At 59.5% G+C, this 20,873-nt stretch overlaps 1 protein-coding gene and 1 long non-coding RNA gene across 18 annotated transcripts; one reads left to right on the top strand and one right to left on the bottom strand.

Annotated features, from left to right (window-relative positions):
* Nucleotides 1-428: 428 nt before the first annotated feature.
* Nucleotides 429-10,269, bottom strand: LOC144369164 (uncharacterized). Of its 17 annotated transcripts, none has more exons than XR_013428651.1 (6): nt 7,192-7,331; nt 1,613-6,664; nt 1,340-1,484; nt 926-1,079; nt 698-760; nt 429-579 (listed from the first exon to the last, which is right to left on the bottom strand). It is a non-coding gene; the product is annotated as an uncharacterized LOC144369164 (long non-coding RNA). The 17 variants fall into 17 exon arrangements; XR_013428649.1 differs by having other exon boundaries at nt 665-760; nt 988-1,079; XR_013428652.1 differs by having other exon boundaries at nt 988-1,079.
* Psd4 (pleckstrin and Sec7 domain containing 4) lies at nt 4,769-19,068 on the top strand. Its single transcript, XM_013365167.4, has 16 exons — nt 4,769-5,632; nt 6,501-6,626; nt 6,882-6,960; nt 7,042-7,366; nt 10,264-10,443; nt 10,895-10,975; nt 11,103-11,215; nt 11,418-11,476; nt 11,614-11,703; nt 12,766-12,809; nt 13,137-13,294; nt 14,179-14,249; nt 14,365-14,528; nt 15,167-15,311; nt 15,422-15,565; nt 16,931-19,068. Exons 1-16 carry the CDS (start codon nt 4,769-4,771, stop codon nt 17,186-17,188), a joined length of 2,901 nt encoding a protein of 966 aa, XP_013220621.2. The 3' UTR covers nt 17,189-19,068.
* The last annotated feature ends 1,805 nt before the right edge of the window (nt 19,069-20,873 follow it).

The raw sequence follows: 20,873 nt of genomic DNA, 5'->3' as shown, positions 1-20,873 counted from the left end.
GGGGACTTGCATGTTAGGTGCTAGGCAAGCGCTCTGCCACTGAGCTGCACTCAGCCCTGGGCCTCCCCATTCTTCAGCTAGAGGACTAGGCTTATCCCTCAAGCCAAGGATAAAGAGCAAACCCATTGATAAAAAGTCCAGTCCAGGGTCCCCAGGGCTCCCTCCCGCCCTGTAAGACCAAAAGGAAGCTGTACCACAGGCCTGGGGTGGGAGTGGGACACTTTCACTCCAGGGCGAATCCCCGGGAGGGTCCCCTGCAAGCTCAAGAGCAGGGCTGGGACCCACTGCAGCTGAATGGGGTCTTCCCTCTTCTCCACCTCATGCCCTTGCGGCTCCCTCCCGTCTGCTCCAGATCTCTTTCTGGGATCCTGCAGAGCCAGTCTCCATATCCCAGAATGTATCCTTAAACTTCCTGAGCCATCGCAGAGTGCAGAAAAGCAAAGGGCCACTTTATATTAGGTGACAGAATCCACGAGATCAGGCGTGTGCCACATTCTTCTGTTGCGGAATCCCTTCCTCTCCCTTTGTTCCATACTGGACACAGGAAATTTCAAAAGAGGTTTTTACTAAACGCTGGACCTGGGAATGTCAAAAAAGAAAATTCTAGATGCATGCATAAGATGCAGGTTCTTGGCTTGTCTCTGCTTAAGAGGGGCCGTCCCACCTCCAGGAAGCAAAGGCTGGTCTCTGTCCTCACCCAGGTAACTGGCAGGACACCTCAGTGGCCTTCAGATGTGACCATACCCTTAGGCCTTTCCACCTGAAGGAGGGACAGATATAAAAAGAAAAGAAGGAAGAAGCACTTTTCCCTTTGTGACCATCATGATTATCCAAGGGGATTGCTTTGGGGGTGGGAAGAGGGTGCTGGCTAAGAGAGCTGTGGACCTGGATTCAGACCCCTGCCCCCTGCCTACAGCTGAGTCACCTAGTGCAACTTCAGAACCTCTCTGAGCCTCAGCTGCTTTGTTAGGAAGGAAGGGATGTCACCTCTTGTCTCGCCAGGGTGTGGTTGGGAAGAGAGAGGAATCAGCTGAGAGCTGGCACATGGCAGGGGCTTGATGACAGTGTTTATACCTTCCCTGTGGGGTTGGGTTGCCAGATAAAAGACAGAAAGCCCAGTTAATTGGAATTTCTCATCAACAGTGAATAAATTGTTAGCACAAGTATGTCCCAGATGTTGGGCATCCTAATACAGTTATGGCTACCCTTGGCCACCCCCACCTTGAAGGTGTGTGCTGCCCGTTTGGGGTGGTTTCTATGGAACTAGAACTACCTCCCACCCAGCTATGGAACCCCAGGTGTCCAGGGGTGCACCTGAACTTCTCAAGTCGGAATTGACCTGTAACTTTCAGGTCCACTTGAACTGCAGGGTAATGACGTGTCCTCAGAACTTTGTGGGTGAGAGTGGGGAGAAGAGCCAGCCACGGGGTGGGCTGAGACCGCGGGGAGCTGGTTGGCAGGAGGAACCCACTGGGAGGCAAGCTCTGGAATCAGGGAGGATGGGAACCTCATCAGGTTGTGTAAGTGACTTAGAAGAGTCTGGTCCAGTCAAGCCCCACCCGCCCACCACAGAGGCTGCCCGCCATCTTTCTCTAACAGGCCTCTGCCTCACCTTCCGTGGGAGGGGCTACCCTCCGTTTCCCAGCCCCTTCCCTCTCCAGGCTCCTCAGACTCTCCAGGCCACAGGGACCTCTGTTCTCTCTGTTCTTTGAAAAGTGACTGAGGCTCCTCCTTTATTTATTTCCTCCTTTGAAAACCTCTAGCAAGAGACACTGGGTTTCTTTGAGGAAAGCAGACCCGTAGCTCACCAGTGTCCGCCATAGCCATCTCTGCGTTCCTAGAGCTTCTCCTTCACAGAGCCCTGTGCCTAAGTGCACACTTGCAAAAAGAGCCAAGTGGGGCACCCTCTGGTCTCATAAAAATCCAGGGTGCCCTTTCTACCCGCCCTGCCCCTGTTCCCAGACCCATCATGGGCTTGTGAGCTTGTCCTGTTAGGCGAGTTGATGTCAAATTGCCACGGTGCCCACGGGGACGTGAGGCTGGCACAGGTTCAGATGCAACATGTCGGGGCTGGAGATGAGGATGAGGGAAGGGAGGGGTTCAGGAGGAACCGGGTGGACACAGATTAAGGGGTCTCGGCAGGGAGGGGTGGAGGGAAGCAGCCTGGGGCCTGGCAGAAGGCTGGGCTAGGGCTGGGATCCGCAGGTCCAGGACCTTCCCTCCCTGGACTCCAGGCCTGCCCTGTCCTAGGGGCTTTCAACCTGACGAGGACAGCAGGGCTGTTTTGCCTCTGGCTACCACATGGTCCTTGTCGCCCCAGCAGGCCAGGAGGGAGAATCGTGATCCAGGGGTGCCCTGGTCAATCAGCTTGTGAAGAGAAGAGAAAAGGTTGATTTTAGCTTGCATTTAGTCCACGATTGGTTGGCGCCTTTGCTTTGGGCTGTGGCATCCATAGGAGCACGTGTGGGGGGGCTACCCTGCTCCCCCCATGCCGGGGATGGAAAGAGAGAAGAGACCAGGGTCCCAGACCTCTCCCAATGCCACCCAAAGACCTCCCACCAGGCCCACTGCTTACACTTTCTACCACCCCCTGGTAGCACCATGCTGGGCACTTTGGGTGACACTGCAGACCAAAATCCTAGCTGGCCCCAAGGCCCCCTTGTCCCTTTTCCAATGAACCAGGACGGCCCCAGCCTCTTACCCAGAGCAGTGAGGATGGGGGATGGGCAGCTCTGGGGGGGGAGGGGGCAGGCATTGCACTCAGATCTGGGTGGGGCGAGGGGTGGGCGGAGGGCAAGGCTACGTCCCTTCAGGTCGCTTCAGAGCATCAGCTGCATGAGTAGCCTTTCCAGCCGTGAGATTGTGGGGCCTCTGGAGTCCAGCCTGGAGAGGGACAGGGCCTGAGAACAGGACGGGAGCTGACTTATCACTAACTGATAAAGGACATCAGGTGACCTATCTCAGGGGCTGAAGCCTCTGCAGGCCCAGATTCCTGTTCTACGGAAAGTACGGGACACGGGGCTGGAACAGAAGTGGGTAAAAACCTAGGAGGGGACTCTATCTTTGAGGAAGTGTTAGGAGAATAGTTTAAAGATGAGTAAGAAACTGATGTGCATGTTAATACTCCCTCGTTTCTCGGGGACTCTTCTTCCCCCAGCCCTGGAGATCGAACCAGGGCCTCATACACTGAGCCTTTCTTAAATTTCATTTTGAGACAGGGTCTCACTAAGTTGCTGAGGCTGGCCTCAAACTTGTGATCCTCCTGCCTCAGCCTCCCTAATCCCTGAGATTATGGCCTACACAGGGCCCCTGGCTCTGGTGGCCTTAAACAGTAGGGGGCCCTGTCTGATCTTTGTTTGCAGGGTCGTGGGGTTTCCATTTTGGGTGTCCAGTGGTGGGCTGAACCTGGGCTGAAGGCTGAGCTCCTCCAGCGCCCCTCTGAGTTGGGCCCCACAGGGCTGGGGCGCTTCCCCGGCTGTCACTCAGTTCTAAGTAGCAGAGGGGGATTGAGAGGCCAGGCCCTGGCTGTCTACCACCAGGCAGGGAGAAGTTGTCCCCATGGTTTTCTGGGCCTGCACACGAGGTCTGGCCCTACCTTCTTGTAGCCTGCCTGGGTGGGGTCTTGGATGAGGTCTGGAGCCCTGCACAGGGACAGGCCATGGTGCTGCAGGAGGCTGGGCTGGGGCGGCCATCTGGCAGCACCCCCTCCATGTCAGAGGGGGGCTCCTGCAGCGGGGTGGGAGGAGGGAGCTGTGGACTGGAGGGTGGGTGGTCTGGGGACAGGCCTGGCCTCTGTTCCCAGCAGGGACATTGAGCCAGCCTCGGGCTTTCTCCCTCCCCGTGAAACAGGGCACAGCAGGTGCCCGCTGGCCTTCCCGGTCTGGGTTGGCGAGTGGAGGCTGGGGATGGGCTTGGATGGGTGGAAGGGGCTGCCGCTCCTGGGTACCTGAGTCACTCCTGAGGGTGGAGCACCCGTGGACACATGTCCTCAGGCACACCTGGGAGGGTCTGTGCTGCATGAGGGCCCACCCAGACCTGTCCTGTGGACGATGTGCAGGGCAGCCCGAGTGAGTGGACAGCTCCTGGCAGATGTGGCCATGCCCGCTCCCAGAAGGCAAGCCTGCCCTCCCTGAGCTGCAGGTGGCCTCTCTGTGGGGCAGAGGGCTGGAGCTCCTGGCTGCTGCTGCGCCTCCACACAGCTGCTTACGGGCTGCCAGGGCCAGAAGCCCAGCCTGGGGAGTAGCCCTGGGAATGGTGCAGCCCCAAGGACAGGGCCCGGCCCGGTCAGGGTCAGGCGGGCTGGGGCCTTTGTCTCCTGAGTGGTGCCTGTTCCCTCGCCAGGCCGCTCCCCTCCCGGCCTCTGCATCTGTCTCCTGCATATTTTTTGTGCATTTACCTCTCACTGGCCACTGCTCCACCATGCTCCCAGCCAGCTTGTCCTTGGCTAACCCACATGGTGTTCCTTCAACCGGCAGATGGGTGTGTTTGGGGCAGGTGCTGCCTGGTGTGGGCTTTAGATTGCGGACCGGACGGCGCGGGCAGGGTTGCTTCCCAGCCGCCTGGACACGGCAGGCCCTCCAGACCCCTCACGCTGCAGACGTGTGCTCACCCCCAGGACACGGTGCTTCTCTAACCTGCGCTCCTTTGGGCATTTCTAGGGCAGAGCTGGACTCCCGGTGGCCCCCGTGGTGGACACATCCCCTGTCATACCCCGTGGGATGGTGAACGTGGACACTCCAGAGGCTCCTGTGCGGCTTGAGCTCTGTGCATGATGGGCGACAGGAGACTCTCCGACCACCCGCAGCCTGTGGAACTGCTCAACCTCTATTTGGGAGACAACCTGCAGCCCCACCCAGGAGTGTGCCAGAGGGAGACCCATGGCCAGCCAGGCCTTCCTGAGCCTGGTGGGGGACACTCCTGGGCCTTGGACTCTCCCGAGACCAGCAGGCCTGGCACTCCTGCCAGGGTCTCTGGTGTGGAGCCTGCACACATGGGACACTGCTCCTCCCCAGGAACGCCAGGGGGCAGCTGTCCCACGGGGAGCCCCCGACCGAGCCATAGCTCCTCCGCACAGGTGGTGTTCTGGGCCGGCATCCTGCAGGCCCAGATGTGCGTCCTGGACCTGGAAGAGGAGCTGGAGAAGACGGAAGGACTCAGGGCTGAGCTGAGGTGCTGCGTGCCCTCGTCCTCCCCGGGCCTCCCTGGCGACAGGGACCTGCGGCCCAGCCCAGCAGTGGAGGAGGACTCCGGGGAGGACAGTAGTGGGCCTGAGGGGGAGAGCCAGGCCTGGGCCCTGGAGGGAGCAGCAGACTCCTCCCCAGAGTGGGGTGCCGAGGAGGAGAGCCTGTTCTTCGACAACCCCCTTTTCCTGGAGAGCCCCTGCTCGGACGCCAGCGCCTCTGGGGAATGCTTCTCCTGGGGCTTCTCCGACCCCTGCCCACAGGCTCTGGAGCCTCTGCTCCTGGGAGGCCCAGGGCCCCGGGAGCTGGGCAGTGAGCCAGACCTGAGGGACAGCACCGCGGAGTCCAGCGGGTGTGCCACCCCTCCATTCCCTGTGCCCTCCTACAAGCTACACACCTCCTGCTGGGCCACCCACGGGGCTCCCACAGCCCCTGTCACGCAGGAGGGCGAGGTGAGTTCACTCCCAGGGCTGCCCTGGGGACGCGCAGAGGAGGGCCTTCCTGGGGCCACCAGGCCCAGCACACTCTTCAGTGCAGGGCCCGCTGGTGGTCTGAGGTTCCCTGCTGACCAGCAGGACCAGGGTGGCCTTCAGAACCCTGGGAAGGTCGTCACCACCCATGCCATGGTCGTGAGGTCCACAGAAGTCCCCGTCTCCGAGGGGCTGTGTCTAGAGACAGGTGAAGAACAGGCAGCTCCTCCGTGGCGGGGTGTCCCGGGCGGGTTCCCAGTCTTCCCCTCCCTCCTCTGAGACTGTCCCAAATGCCAGCAGGGACGGCCTCTGCCCCAACAGAAAGTGTCTCCAGGAATTCCGGGGTTCTGCTACTTGTAGCTCCCCATCTTCCACTGTCCCCCCATCCACGGTCAATAGATCGGGCTCAGATGACCATGGCAGGGGGCCTGTGATGTCACCCAGCCCTGGGCATGAGACAGTAGGGAACAGTTTTCCCAGGGAGGCCTCCCTTCAGAGATAGGAGGCTCAGGTTGGCGGAGGCTGTGGCCTCTCATCTCTGCAGAGAACATGGAGTGCGAGGAGCCGGGCCGGCGGGGCCCAGGGGGTGGCTGGGCTGCGTCCTGTGAGGGGCACTGTCTCAGGACCTCAGAGGGAAGCCTGGGAGGAGCTGGGGCTTGCCTTCCCGCTGGCTGAGCCTGCCGTCCAGGCCTGTGCCCGGGGCCAGCACCCTCCCTGGACCCGCGCCCCTCTAGGGCAGGTACTGCCTGAGCAGGCGTCTGGTGAGGTGCGGAGACTTGTGGGATACGCAAAGATCCTGGGAATCATTTCCTTCTGGTCAAAACTCTTCTCTGCGCCCTCCTCCTCTTAGACTTCTCTGGAGGACCAGCCCCCTCTGGCCACACCTGCGGTACCGTCTGAAGATAGGGCACTGGCCTGGGAGACTGCACACCATGGAGCTGACCTCAGCCCTGCCACACATCCTGTGCAGCCTTCGGCAAGTCAATTCCCCTCTCTGGGCCTCACCTTCTCCATCTGTGAAGGAGGAACGAGAACCTGCTGATTTCTCCTCTCCTAGGATGTGGGTCTTCTCCCACCCGGGATTCTCCTCAGAACTGAGGACCCAGACTGGTGCCTGTGTCTTCCCGGTGGGGGCTGGCGAGGAGGGAGGGGATTCCGGGTGCCCCGTGTTCTTCTCTCCCCTTCCCACTCGCTTGTTCCCGGGCTGATGGGATTCTGTAAATCTCCACAGGAGCCACCCACCCCTGAGGCCTGCCAGACAGAAGAGGATCCTTCCTGGCCCCAGGAGCCTCTTATCTCCCAGGACAGAGGTGAGACCCCGCACAGGGGCGCGGTGGTGGGAGTGGTGGTGCTTCTTGGGGTCCGCATGCTCATTCCACACTCTCCCCCAGGTGGAGGGGCGGCTGGGCATCCCCAGGAGCCTGCCCCCTGCATCCTGGCCCCTGGGCCCCGGGGGAGCCCAGAGTCTGAGCCCACCAGCTCCCCGGAGAGCAGCCCCCCGCCCCAGCGCCACAGCCCTGGCACTTTCCCCAAGTGCTCACCAGACGCTCCACGGCCTTCTCTTCTGGAGTCGCATGGGGCAGAGCCGAGCTCCCTGAAGACAGAGGCCACGGGGACAGCTCCACAGCCAGGCCAGGAGGCACAGAGCCGGGGCCCGGCCAGGAGCCCCGCGACTGCAGGCGCTGAGCCCGGCGAGGACTCCACATCTGCCCAGGGGTGAGTCTGACTGGCGCCCTGGCTCCTGGTGACGGTGGCCTTCAGGGTACCCAGCGTGGAGCTGGCCACGTGATCCCAGCTGCCGTGGGGGGGCGGAGGCGGGCAGAGCGCAAGTTCAAGGCCAGCCGAGGCAATTCAGCGAGTCTCAAAGTAGGTAAGTAGCTCAGTCGTCAGAGCTCTTGCCTCGGCGCATGTGAGAAAGCGTGGCTCAACCCCAGCACCAGGAAAAAGAATGAAAGAAAGAAAAGAGAAGGAATCCACAAGCCCCCAGCCCTCCTCTGGACGGAGGGTAAAGCTGTCGGGCCCTGAGTCCTTCTGACAGCCTCACAGCTGGGCTCTCTGGACGGCCTCCAGAGAGAGCTGAGAGGGACCAGAGGGTCTAGAAGCTCAAGAAACAAATGGGAGGATGGTCCCAGGTGGAGGTGGAAGGGTGGAGAGGCCTGGCCCTGGGGAGTGTCCACAGCTGGACCCCAGGTGACGAAGAAGGCAGGGAGGCATTGTGGGGAGCTGACCGGGCCCTGGCCGCCTTGGGGGAGAGCAGTCCAGTGACGTGGGGATGAGAGATGGCCCTGGCCTTGAGGAAGTGCTTGGGAGAAAGTCACCTGACAGCCTAGGCCCAGGGTGCTGGCTTTGATCTCGGAGGGGGACTCTGGTGGGGACTGAGCGACTGGCTCTTGGGGCCCGTGGCAGGTAGGTGTCACCTCAGGACTGTGGCCAGAGGTGGGAGCAGGCCACCTGGGACTCGGACCTCGTTGTCTACCAGCCCCCATGCTGCGTCAAGACTCCTGGCCCCTGGAACTCGGCAGGGGAGCGGGGGCTTTGTCTCTGGTGGGCTAACAGGGGCATATTGGACCAGATGGTGCAGGTATGGGGGGTTGGTGTCACCAGCTGGCCAGGCTGACAACTAAGAAAACCACACAACCACAGAAATACCTTTTTGGGGGGTTAGGGATGGCTCTGAGACCTCAGCTCCATGCTGAGGGGATCAGGGAAGGCAAGAGAGAGAGAGAGAGTGCACCCCAAACCCCTCTATTTATTGGGGAAAAGACATTCAATAGAAAGTTCCACCCAAATAAGGCCAGGGGTTGGGTTTCGAAGGGTGGAGTCTCGCCTGGTGATGTCTGTGGTCAGCAGATTGATTGACGTCTCCGCAAGTCACGCCCATCGCAGGTGCTGTGTGGGACCACAGGCAGAGCCAGAGGAAATGACACAAATGTCACACAGCCCCAAAAGCTTGTAACGCCAGACCAGTCCCCTCCAACGCTCAAAGGCACATAGCTCCCACACAGCCCATGGGTGGCTTGCGACAGGCCAGCCCTATTCCCATCTCGGGTGTTTGGGTGACGATGACAAATGTTAATCAGTGCCAGAAACCACAGAACCACTTTCCTTATGCTTCTGGAAACTTTCCTGCCGTGGGGCTGTTCAGAGGCCAAGTAACCAGAGAAATCTCAGCCTCCAAAAAGGGAGGCTGCAGATACCAAAGACTAGTTAATCCAACCCAAAGCAAAAGTAACTCCGCCTGAAGTGACAACTCTAGTTTCATAGTAAATAAATGGTGAAAAGGGTTAATTGGGCTTTCTCCTAGCTAAACATATAAGTAAGCTTATTTAGTCTTACATTTAACACACTGTAGGAAGTTCAATTTTCTTGACACAGCCTTGGTGGCCTCTTTCATTTATGCCACCTTTCATAGTGAGATCCTAAAGATCTTTTTTTCTTTTTTTGGTACCAGAGATGGAACTCAGGGGTGCTTAGCCACTGAGCCACATCCTCACGTTTTATTTCTTCTTTTGAGACAGAGTCTTGCCAAGTTGCTCAAGGGCTCAAATTTGTGATCCTCCTGCCTTAGCCTCCTGAGCGATCACAGGCATGTGCACGGCACCTGGCTCTTTATAGCTTATTATCCATGTAGTTCTCTTTACTTGGCCAATTGTGTCATTATTTCTATTTCCTCCTCTTCAGTTTTCTGGGGGACTAACTCTGGCAGTCCCCATCTGTCAGTGGTTTTCCATGGGATTCCTGGAGTCTTCCAGGGTCACTTTGGACGGACTTCCTGAAATCCTACAGGTTTTGGCAAGATCTGCCTTTTGCTCTTCAGTGTCTGTTCTGTTGATCCTGCATTTTGGGATGTTTAGGAGACTTAGGAAGCAGAGCAGTTATCAGCCAAGAGTGGACCTGTTCATGAGAGGTGGAGAGGGCCCTCGGAGGGGTGTGATCAGCTCTCGGGTTGCGGGCGACCGTTTTCACCTTGCCATGATATTTGATGACATTTGCGGCGTTCTGTGCGACTTTGTCACTGTGCTGGCTTGCTCATGAATATGTGAATGACTAGGACGCCCACACCTGGTGGTACCTTTGCAGGGAGCACAGCAGAGTCAGGTAGAGATGGGGCTGAGTGACGTCTCAGAGCCTCGGTGTGGAGCTCCGTGCTCCTGACCCTGGGGTGAAGCGCCACTCGGCTTAGCTCACCCGCCAGGCTCCTGGTGGTGAGCAGTGCCAGGCACAGGAGGGCAGGCTGGAACCCCCTCTTTGACTCCCCTGTCACCATCCAAAGCCAGTCTAGCTCCCTGTTCTAAGCCCGGCCTTCGCCTTTCTTGGCTGGGCGTGGGAGTGGGGGACAGGGCTGGGCTCGGGGGAGAGAAACGCTCCACTCACCTTGGTTGACAGAACACCTTGGGGGCCTGGAAGGGCTGCGCCTGAGCTCCAGGTGAGAAAGCTTCGATCCTCCGGGGGAGGAAGTGTGGGGCTCCCAGCTCTCCTGGGTGAGGGTCTGGGCCCAGCTCCAACCCCGAGCTCTGGGCACCCCCTTCCATGGCTGGCCTGCATGGACCCCTGCCCAGAATGCCTGCAGGCCATCCAGGTGTGAGTCTGAGGACACTGATGGACTCTTCCAGGCATGCGGAGAGCTCTGCGCCCCAAGCACAGTCCCCACAGGAAGGCCGGAAAACACTGGCTGGGGACAAACTGGCTAATGGCCTCCGGACCACTGACAAGACGGCGTGGAACTTGGCCTCACGCCTCTATCACCTGGAGGGCTTCCGGAAGTCTGAAGTGGCCGTCCACCTGCAGAAGAAGTAAGGGCATTGGGCCTGGGCGAGGCCGGAGGGGAGGCAGGACAGAGGGCAGCTGCCCACGGGCTCCCTGCATGGGCTGTCCCCCTCCTTCCCGGTCCTGTGACCCCTCCTCACCACGCCCAAGCCCACTACTGCCTCTCCTCCCAGGGTTCCGCCCTCCTCCGCACCCCGCCCTCGGCCTTTCCCCAGTTCTCTGGCCCCCGGCTGCTTTCTCTGGTCCTCGCTGGACCATCTCTGCTGCACACCCTCCGTGTTTCTTAGAGCCCCGGCCCAGCCCCCTGGCCCACCCCAGAACCCACAGGCCCCCCCACACAACACTGGCTGGGTGCCAAGGGTAGGCCAGACCCTGACCGTCCCTTGCCATCTTGGGATCTGGGGTCCGTGTCTGGCCCATGCCGTGGCCAGGCCTAGCCTGCCCCAGTCCAGCTCTCAGGCAGCTGTCCCTCTGCAGCGATGACTTCAGCAGGGCGGTGGCTGAGGAGTACCTGTCCTTCTTCCAGTTTGGAGGCCAGAGCCTGGACCGAGCCCTCCGGTACCACCTGCGGGCCCTCCCTGGGGAGGCTGTGGAGGGGGCAGTCGTGGGACGCGGGATGGGGTTGGCTCCCTGCCCTGGGAATGTGGCCCCCCACTTGCCTCTCCTTGACCACGGCCTCCTGCAGGGGCTTCCTCCAGGCCCTGGTGCTCAGCGGGGAAACCCAGGAGCGGGAGCGGGTCCTCTACCAGTTCTCCCGGCGCTTCCACCACTGCAACCCTGGGGCCTTCCCCTCAGTAGGTAGGGTGGGCGGCTGCGGGTGGGACAGGGCAGGGGGCAGTGTCCCTGTATCTGCTGGGGCATTCTATGGGTGGGGGCTGCTGGGGGTGTGTGGGGGCTGCCAGCGGGGCGGGGGTGCGGGGCGAGGGTGCATCCCACCCTGTGGGCAGAGGACATGGCAGTCAGAATTTCCGTGGCTTCCCCTTCTCTCTTCCTGGGGCAGACTCTGTGCACACCTTGACCTGTGCCATCATGCTCCTGAACACGGACCTGCATGGGCAGGTGAGAGGCGGGGAGCTGAGGGCCCGGGGCACAGGGGCCTGAGGCGCTGGAGGATCCCCCCCCACCCCCGGGACCGACGGGGGTGTGTTCAGTCCGGGTGGGGTGCTCAAGCTGTCCCTCTTCTCTCCACGCCACAGAACATTGGGAAGAGCATGAGCTGCCAGGACTTCGTCACCAACCTGCACGGCCTGCAGGATGGCGGCAACTTCCCCAAGGAGCTGCTGAAGGTGTGGCCGGGCGCCCCCCTCCAGGCCCCCCTCCAGGCTCTCCCCTTCAGTCTCCCCCTCCAGGCTCTCCGTGGAGCCTGGTCCTTGGTCCCTTGCCCCCAGGGGGACGTAGAGAGCTCAGCCTGGCTCTGCTGAAATGCCAGGAGGATGTATTTTGGCTTGGTGGCAGCATCAGGGACATCTGGGAATTGGTTAACTGTGCAGATCTCAGCCCTGGACCTACTGAGCCACGCTCTGGGGCTGGAGCCCTGCAGATGCTCCACTGAGTGTCCGTCTAGGTGATTTTTGTCCCTTTGAAGTCTGAGAAGCACTCTAAGTAGATGATAAGCAAAGTTTCATGTAGCAAATGTCTCAAACTCAGGTTTGGGAGTGGGACAACATACCCCTGGGCCACTCAAGATCCCCACCTCACAGTGTCCTCCTCAAGATGAGATCACCTTCGCCAGGTGCAGCACCTGCTTCCCAAGCAGATCTCTGGTTCTTTCATCTAGTGAACATTTATTGAGTGCTTACTGTATGCTGCACACCTTGCCAGGCGTTTGGAGGGCACCAAGCTAGCGAGATGCACCTCTGTCAGGACTACTCACTATGTTGTTTCAGAATTCTAGCACATCATTCACGAGTTCCTTCCGTGACCAGACCTTTATTGTGGGGATTGCTTAGTCTGATTCCCTCTCTGTCTGATCCGTCCATGCTGGCTGGTACACGATGCAGGTCCCCTTCAAGAAAACTAGTTCAGGCCTTTCCAAGTTTGAGCAGAGCAGGGACTTGCTGCCTTGCTCATCTCTGTGTCTCCAGTATACATCCTAGGGCCTGGCACCTGGGAAATGCTCCAGGAATAATTTGTTGCATGGACAAATGGACAGGTGGATGGATGGATGGATGGACAGGTGGGTGGGTGGATGGATAGATGGACAGGTGGATAGGTGCTTGCCCAGTCAAAGGAGAAGGATAGCTGTGATGGGGGTGCCAGGACAGGCAGCCCCTAGCGGTGTGCCTGAGGGGTGAGTTTAGGTAGCCTAGCCCTGAAGTCCCTCTGCCCACCGTGTGCTTCTGTTCCAGGCTCTCTACTGGTCTATCCGAAGTGAGAAGCTCGAGTGGGCTGTGTAAGTGAGAGTCCCCTTCCACTTCCCTCCTTGGCCCTTGATCCTGCCTTTGGGCCTGTCCTTCTTCTGTCACCCGAGTCTTGGGAGGATGCTCCCTCTGTGTGGGATGGAGCCAAAGGCAGAGTGCTGGCCAGCCGATCTCAGAGAAGCCCAAGGTAGTCAGGGCTGGCCACGGGGCTATTCCCAGGAATTGACGGTTGGCTCTGAACGAGGATCCCATGTACCTCCCCAACCAAAGAGAGTGTGCTGAGGCCCCGGGGGGGCAGTGGGAACTTCCTGGTGGTCTTTGCCCACTCAGCACTCCCAGCCTGGTTCTCTGACACCCAGGGATGAGGAAGACACAGCCAGACCTGAGAAGGCCCTGCCATCCCCGCCTGGCAAGACGGGCAGCCCCTTCCTCCAGCTGGCTCAGGATCCCCTGGCGCCCACCTACAAGCAGGGCATCCTGGCCCGGAAGATGCATCAGGATGCGGATGGCAAGAAGAGTGAGTGTTCTCCTGCCCATGAGCAGGGCTGGAGGGGAAGCGCTGCCCAGGGGCCACTCTGTGTGTGCGGTGTGCAAGATGCCCTGCTGAGGACAGGCAGCGAGTGCTGCTTCCTCCTGAACATGACCATGACCTGGGTGCTGGGGAAGGGGAAAGGGGGCGTCTAATTATTCCTGGGCCCTGGCCCCGCGGTAAGGGAGAGATCAGGCAAGATGGTCAGCGAGCGGGGTGAAGGTGGGAGGGCTGGACTGAGCTTGGAGAGGGAGGAACAAAGGGACTACATGTGGGGAATGGGCAGGTGACTGGGGGACCTGAGTGGAACTTGGGGGGCAAGAGGAGCTGGAGTTCTGCAGTTGGTCAGGGGATGCACCCACAGAAGACAGAGCAGGCAGAGTCACTCTCCCTGGGGGACGCACAGGGGCAAGGCTCATGCCCCAAGCAGCCCAAGGCAGCAGCCTGGCCATCGCCATAGACTCCTCTGGGAATCACAGATGGAGTGGGTGTGACATTCAGAAGCAGCCTGAGCAGGGCCCCAGGGAGGTGGCTCCTCGTCACGCAGGACCCGGGAGGTTGGGTGTCTTGCAGGAAGGTGTCTGAGTGGAACTGTTTGGGCACAGCTGTGTTTGTGCCTGGGGTTCGGGGGATGTGGGGGCGAGAGAGGGTCTAAAGAAATACCCACATTTGTATGCAAATAGTTCTCTGGTGCTGTGTGGAGCAGGACTGGGCTGGAGACCCAGGAGGTGCCCTGGAGTTTCCTGGTGATGGCTCTCTGTGCGCTTATGTGCATCCCGGTGGGGAGGGACGCAGGGTGAGGGCAGAGTGACCTGCCCACACTGTGTCTGGGTGCGGGTGTGCCACTTGCCTTTGTGTCTGGTCTGGGACAGCGCCGTGGGGCAAGCGAGGCTGGAAGATGTTCCACACTCTGCTGCGGGGAATGGTCCTCTACTTCCTGAAGGTAGGAAGGAGTCGGCACCCTGATGGGAAGATGGGGTGGGGGTATACGGGGTGGTCAGCTGTTGGAGGGGGCAGCTGAGACTAAACCCTTCTCTGAGTCCTGTGCCTGCTGGCAGGGAGAGGACCACTGCCTGGAAGGAGACAGCTTGGTGGGGCACATGGTGGACGAGCCCGTGGGGGTGCACCACTCACTGGCCTCGCCCGCCACCCATTACACCAAGAGGCCCCACGTCTTCCAGCTGCGGACGGCCGACTGGCGCCTCTTCCTCTTCCAGGCACCGTGAGTCCCTAGGGTGGGAGGAAAGTGGCCAGGCCTTGGGGCCCCTAATTCTCCTCTCTCCTGTCCGCCTGACCCCTCTGATGCCTGCTGGCCCAACCCTCCTGGCCAGGAAACTTTAGAGGTCCTGGGGATGCAGAGATGAAGCCAGGCGTGGCCAGCTTCCTGGAGGCATCCACGGTTTCCTTCTAATTCCGGGTCAAGCCTCCCAGTGTTGGGTATAGGATTCCAGGGGGTCACTCAATTTTTGACATTTAAAATAACATCTGTTGGATCCTCCGGCCTTTCTGGGGATTGAACCCAGGGTTTGGGCATGCTAGGCAAGCACCATTCCAGTGCTTGTAACTCCCTTGTAACTTATTTTGAGACAGCATCACTAAGTTGCTGTGGCTGGCCTCCAAGGATTAGTCCTCCTGCTTCAGCCTCCCAAGCGTCTGGGATTACAGGCAGCTCCAGGCAGCTCTGGAGTTTCCTCTTTGATAATTAAAAACCTCAGGCAGAGGGCAGCTGCCCAGTAGGGAAGGGCTGCTGGTTTGGGTAGGTAGTCCTGAGTGGATGGAAGGCTGTGTAGATCACGGAAGGTGTGGGATGGGGAGCAGGTGACAAGGCGGACCCTGGGACCGCGAGCTTCTCTCCTGCAGCACTGCCAAGGAGATGACCTCCTGGATCGCGCGCATCAACCTGGCTGCGGCCACCCACTCAGCGCCGCCCTTCCCCGCTGCAGTGGGCTCCCAGCGCCGATTCGTGAGACCCATCCTGCCTGTGGGCCCTGCTCAGAGCTCCCTGGTAGGCTCCCTACCCGCTGGGGTGCAGAGGGCGGGTGGGGCTGCACACCTGTGCCTCGGGTGGTGACAGCCCACTACCACGTGTGACTTCCACACCGCCTTCCCTCCTAGGAGGAACAGCATAGATCCCACGAGAACTGCCTGGACGCGGCTTCTGACGACCTGCTAGATCTGCAGAGGAACTTACCTGAGCGGCGGGGCCGGAGCCGGGAGCTGGAAGAGTACCGCCTGCGGAAGGAGTACCTGGAGTACGAGGTGAGGCTCTGCCGCCCCCTCCTGGCTGCCTCTGTCCCTGCAGCCGTCGCTCCAGCAGCTTGGAGGCCCCGGTGTGCTGATGCGCACACAGATGTGAACGAATGTACAATGCATATCTGTGTGCACTCAGCCCCTTCACCTCTCATCCTGGAGGTGCATAGCAATGCTGTCTGAAAACTGATGGAGGTCTCTTTATATATATATATATTTTTTTTTCCTTCTTTTTTCCTTCCTGGGCTTATTTGGCTTTTTTCCAAGTTGAAAGACAAATTTTATTATAGCAGAATTATTCCCCCAGTACCTACCTAATAATAACAGGTAGTGTATGTGGACTTGTATTTCTCTCACGAATTACTTCTTGTGATTATCTAACGCCTCTGGGCTGGGTACTCGCATCCTCGTTTTATAGACCAGGAGACGGAGGCATAGGGAGCTAACAGTCTGCGCAACTAGTAAGGTCACCTGTCGCTCCAGTCACTCCCGTATGGTCCTAGCTCAGGCAAGGCCTTCCTCAGCCCTGTGACGGATTCCAAGATGTATTTGCACCCAGTCTGACCCCCCACACACCCCAGTTCTTCTTTGGCCTCACATCAGTGCACGTTCTGGGATCCTGATGCTGAGTGTCCTCGTCCAAGGTCCTGGCGGTCCTGCTGAGGTTGTGGGCAGCCAGGGAAAGCCAGGCGCAGTGTGAGCGATAAGGAAGTCCTGCCTGGGCCCGGCAGGAACCCATGCAGCCTGCTCCCTCCCTGGTCTGCTTTCAAGGTCCCTGTCAGCCCTTTGACTTATGTCACCCCCCTGGCTGTGAGCTCCCCATTTCCCAGAGGCCTCAGGGTGTGGCTGAAAGGACCCAGCCTCTCCCACCACTGCCCTGCTGGGACCGTCAGCCCTCATTTGGCCTTAGGTCCTCCTTTTCTAAACCAGAGACACCGTCCAACCTCCCAGGGCACGGCTGAGGAGCCCGTGGGATGGAGGGAAGGGAAGGGCCTTGCAAGCCGGGAATGGGAGCCCAAGGGTGCTGGTTACTGCCTGTGAAGCAGACGAGGGCAGGTTAGATGGCATCAAGCTCGCAGATGCCAGCTGCTACAACACTGTTCAGATGCTATGAGGGCTCCATCCAGATGTGAGGGTGCGTGTATGCTAACAGACCCTGGGCACAGTGGGACACGGAGCTCAACATGGTCTGGGGACGGCAGTCGCAGCCCTACGACCCGGTGGTTGTAACAGGACTGGCTGAGGTCAGAGGCGGTTGGTGCTGTCTTCTTTCTGCAGAGGTCTCTGTCACCATTACTTCGTGCACCCAAGCATGAGTTGCCCCTTATGAATCCAGCCTCCCCCAGCCTAAGACACAGTGCCTGTGTGTTGCAGAAAACCCGCTACGAGACATACGTGCAGCTGCTGGTGGCACGGCTGCGCTGTCCCTCCGGGGACCTGGCCCTGTGGGAAGAGCGGCTGGGGAGGGAAGCTGCAGGCCTGCGGGAGCCAAAGCCCAGCCTGAAGAAATCCCACTCCAGCCCGTCTCTGCACCAGGATGAGGCCCCCACCACAGCCAAGGTGAAGCGCAACATCTCAGAGCGCAGAACCTACCGGAAGATCATCCCCAAGCGGACCCGCAATCAGCTATGAAGTTGGTGCCACTTCTGACACCGGCTCTGATCCAGGTGGACCTGAAATGAATCCACGGAGGACCTTTATTTCTCTGGGTTCTTGGTGAGGGATGGGCCTGCCCCACCCTCTGCTGGAGGACCAAGCTCTCTTCCCTGCGGTCCTTCCTTGACGCTGCCTGCCTGCTCACGACCCCACAGGCCCTCGGCTGTGGCTGCTCCTGACCACTCCCAGGGAAGAGGAAGGTCAGGGGGGGCCTGGGCTTCAATCCCAGGCACCTATCCCACCTCCATCCCCAGAATCCAGGACGCCTTGTATCCTGGGCACATGGGCCTGGTTTCTGGGAGTGAGCTTGGGGCCATCCAGCCAGAGAGCCACAGCCCTGAGGACAGGGACCTGCTAGGGGAGGCCCCAGAAGAAGAGAGCAAGGACTTCTGGGAGACTTCAGCTCACAGCTCACGACTCAGGTTACTCAGGCCCTGCCCGCCCAGGGACACCCTTCTGGCAGGGACCTGGACAGGTGTCAGGCACCCAGGGAGGCTGCGAGGCCTCTGTCTCCTGTGGCTCCTCTTCCCATTATGATCACCCATACACGGGGACACAGGAGAGCTTCCTGTCCACTTGATGACCAGTGGAGCCTCTGATGACCTGAGTGGGGCAGGGCCTCAGAGTTCTGCCAAGAGCCCTGGAGTGCTAGGGACAAGGGACCTTTGTTTCCCCAGCGCAGGGAAGAGGGTTCTTCAGGTTCAGTAGAGGGGGAGTGGTGACAGTCCCCTTGAGGCTCAGCTGAGGAGGGGTGGGGGAGGGAGGCTGGAGTCTGGGGTCCTTGGCCATCTTGGAGGTTCCTCCCTGCACCTGATCCTATGCACCCCTAAAAGCTGCATTCCTGGTGGCTGCCAGGACCCCTCTTCGGCGCCCAGCCAGTGCCCTGGGGCCTTGCTACCCTCCCCTGGGAAATCCCCTTGCTGGCCCTGGCTGCCTCCCAGCTGGGGCTGTTCTCTAGGGGAGGTTCCGGGAGACTTGGGGACTTGGGCTCAGGCTGTGGGAAGGAGCTGGCTGGAGGGGCAGCCTCCATTGTCTCTGTCCAGCCAAGCGTGAGTAGGCTGCACTCCCGCCTTCCTGCTGGGCCACACTCCTCCCTCCTGGCGAGGCTTGTCACCAGCCCTGGGCCTGGGGCTCCATAAGGTGGGGCCACACAGGGTCTCTGTCAGGGCCTGGGGCACCCGGTGGGTGTGCAATAAGTACAGGCCATCACGAAGGAAGTGTGCATGAGTGTGTGCGGAAGGGGACGGGCATCAGGGCCACCTGCAGGGTGGGGGCCACAGCCGTGTGTGTGTGTGTGTGTGTGTGTGTGTGTGTGTGTGTGTGTGTGGCATTCCTGTGTATGATGGGACCATAGTAACAGTTTTCCAAAGTTGAGGGGCCCTAAGAATCATTTCTATCCATTCCTTCATTTCTGTCCATTTCACAGATACCATTGGACACTCAATATAGGCCAGTACTAGGAGATCCAAAAATGAGTTAAACATGCCCCTGACCCCGTGAGTTGATGATTCTGCCCGCTGGCTCCCAGCCATCAGTATAGACAGATTCTATCTTACTGGAGAAGCTTGATAGAAAAGCCACAGTCCTGCCTTTCCCCCAGGATTCCGGCTCAGTCTCCTGCTCAGGGGAATGGGTACATGCCTTCAAAGCTACTTAGGTCACTGAGGCATAGTAGCAGTTAACAGCCACCCGAGAGCCCAGTGTCACTTTTACTGAGGTGGAAACGTGGCATCAGGTGGCCCTGACTTGTCCAGGCCTGGTATTCTCAGGCTGAGGGAGCTAGGGTGGCTTTTTGACCTCATTGAATATGTGTCTTCATTTCTGACACCAGAATAAAAGGTGGAAGTCAGTCTGCACGTATGGTGCTTTGCTCTGATGCTTTTTTGCTTGTGTAGAACCTGCACCTTCCCTTTCACCTGGGCAAGGGAAGCCTTCAGGACAGGGTGACTGGCTGCTGGGCTCACCGGGTCTATTGGACCAGGTCTGGGAGGAGAGGGGCAGGCAGGGTGGGGATGCAGTTGTAACATACGGCCACTGGGGGGCGGGCTTGCATCTTCCTATCTCCAGGCTGCTCAGGGGCCCAGCCACAGCTGTGGTCTGCAGGGGCAGGAAGTTAGTCTGTGGCCCCTGGGCCATCTTCATAACCAGAACCTTCCACTCCCTGAGCTCACAGGGGCCAATAGGCGGGCTCTTCCAAGCAAAGGGTTGGGATGGGGATGGCTTTCTGCAGCAGGAGAGGAGGAAGTTTCTGTAGCCTGGGGCCCTCCAGGGAGGCTCCTGGTTACCCAGGAGAGTGAAAGCGGAGTGACCCCCAGTCCCAGTCCCAGGACTGGAGCAGACCCAGGCTCCACCCTACCCTCCTCCTTTCCCTTTCTACAGTGGGGGTCCTCCCTTTGCAGAAGTGCCTCATCCGAGGTTCACGGTGGAACCTCTATGGAAGCTCAGCCTCTGGGACCGCTGTGACCAGGCTAACACCCCTGCTCCTGCTCCTGGCGGCCTGATGGCTGCTCAGCTCGTGGGCTGCAGAAGCTGTGGTTCACCAGCACCAAAGAAGAGTCAAGATGGCCGTGGCCCGAGGCCTGGGCCACTCCTCGGGGCTCAGAGTCCCCAGCAGAAGGAAAGAGGGGGCTGTGCACGGACTCAAGGGGCGGGGGTTGGAGGGTCAGGGTGAGAAGCTATGGGAAGCAGGGTCGGCAGGGGCACTAGTCCAACGGGCAAGGATGTCCAGTGCGACCAAGGGAGGCGGGGGGAGCTGCTCAGGGGCCCAGATGAGTGACGGCTTGTGGCTTAGGAGCTTTGCTTTAAGATGAAATCAAGCAAAGCCATGGGTGGGGTCTGATGGGGTCAGGACTATGTGAAACTCTCAAGCGAATCTAAAAGTGTTTCAAGTTTTTTAAAAATTAAAAAGGTAAAAGTGGAGACAACGGTCTGGGGTCAAGGACAATCTGGCTGCACCTCAGCTGGCCCTTCCTTGTCCCCGCCCTCCCACCTTACCTGAGTGTGTGTTCACGAAAATGTCAGGGATTCCTGCATGGCCGCTCTCTCCCTACCACCGCCAAGACTTGGGTTTTTCTGGGTTCCTGTGTACACCCCTGCCTGGTGGCCTCCTCTTCCCTTCTCCCCAGGAGGAAGAGGTACTGTCTGCGTGCCGTGCCTGGCCACCCCATGAGGCAGCACTGGCCCCTGCCCTGCCTGTGTGACCCCTTGTCCTCAGGGCTCCACGGGGCTCCTTGGCCTGCTGTGCTGTCTGCCACTCCTCATCTCACCCCACAAACACCAAGTGTCACCAACACAAGGAAAAACACCAAGACTCTGAGTCAGAGTCGGCTGCTTCCTGCTCTCCTCATTTGTGATGACCTAATGGCCCAGGTGCTGGTCCTCGCCAGCCATCCTCTCTCACTGGTTCCTGTTCCCAGTGACTGTCACTCACATCTACAGACCAGCTTCCACCCCACCCCTCTCTGCAATGCCACCCCAGGGAACACTGATGACCTTCAAATTCGATGTCTTCTGAGACTTCCTCCCTCCTCACCTCCTAGTAACCCTTGTCCCTATCAGCCACAAGGCCTGCCCAACCCTGCCCGAGGCCTGGATGACCTGGCCTGGGTGGTGGAGCCCTGGAGTTGGCTGCCTGGGGCTGCGTCCTGCTGAGCGTGTTCTG

Source organism: Ictidomys tridecemlineatus, chromosome 12 (assembly GCF_052094955.1).
Source record: "Ictidomys tridecemlineatus isolate mIctTri1 chromosome 12, mIctTri1.hap1, whole genome shotgun sequence".
In the NCBI taxonomy this organism is placed as follows: domain Eukaryota; kingdom Metazoa; phylum Chordata; class Mammalia; order Rodentia; family Sciuridae; genus Ictidomys; species Ictidomys tridecemlineatus.
Note: the sequence above shows the minus strand (reverse complement) of the source record. Positions and strands in the feature narration are given on the sequence as shown.

What these genes read in the sequence shown, in the direction of transcription:
- Psd4 (XM_013365167.4), top strand. Translation starts at nt 4,769, where the DNA reads ATGATGGGCGACAGGAGACTCTCCGACCACCCGCAGCCTGTGGAACTG. An exon ending in CACATCCTGTGCAGCCTTCG is followed by an intron (nt 6,627 to 6,881) that starts GCAAGTCAATTC and finishes AAATCTCCACAG; the next exon opens with GAGCCACCCACCCCTGAGGC. An exon ending in TCCCCAAGGAGCTGCTGAAG is followed by an intron (nt 11,704 to 12,765) that starts GTGTGGCCGGGC and finishes CTTCTGTTCCAG; the next exon opens with GCTCTCTACTGGTCTATCCG.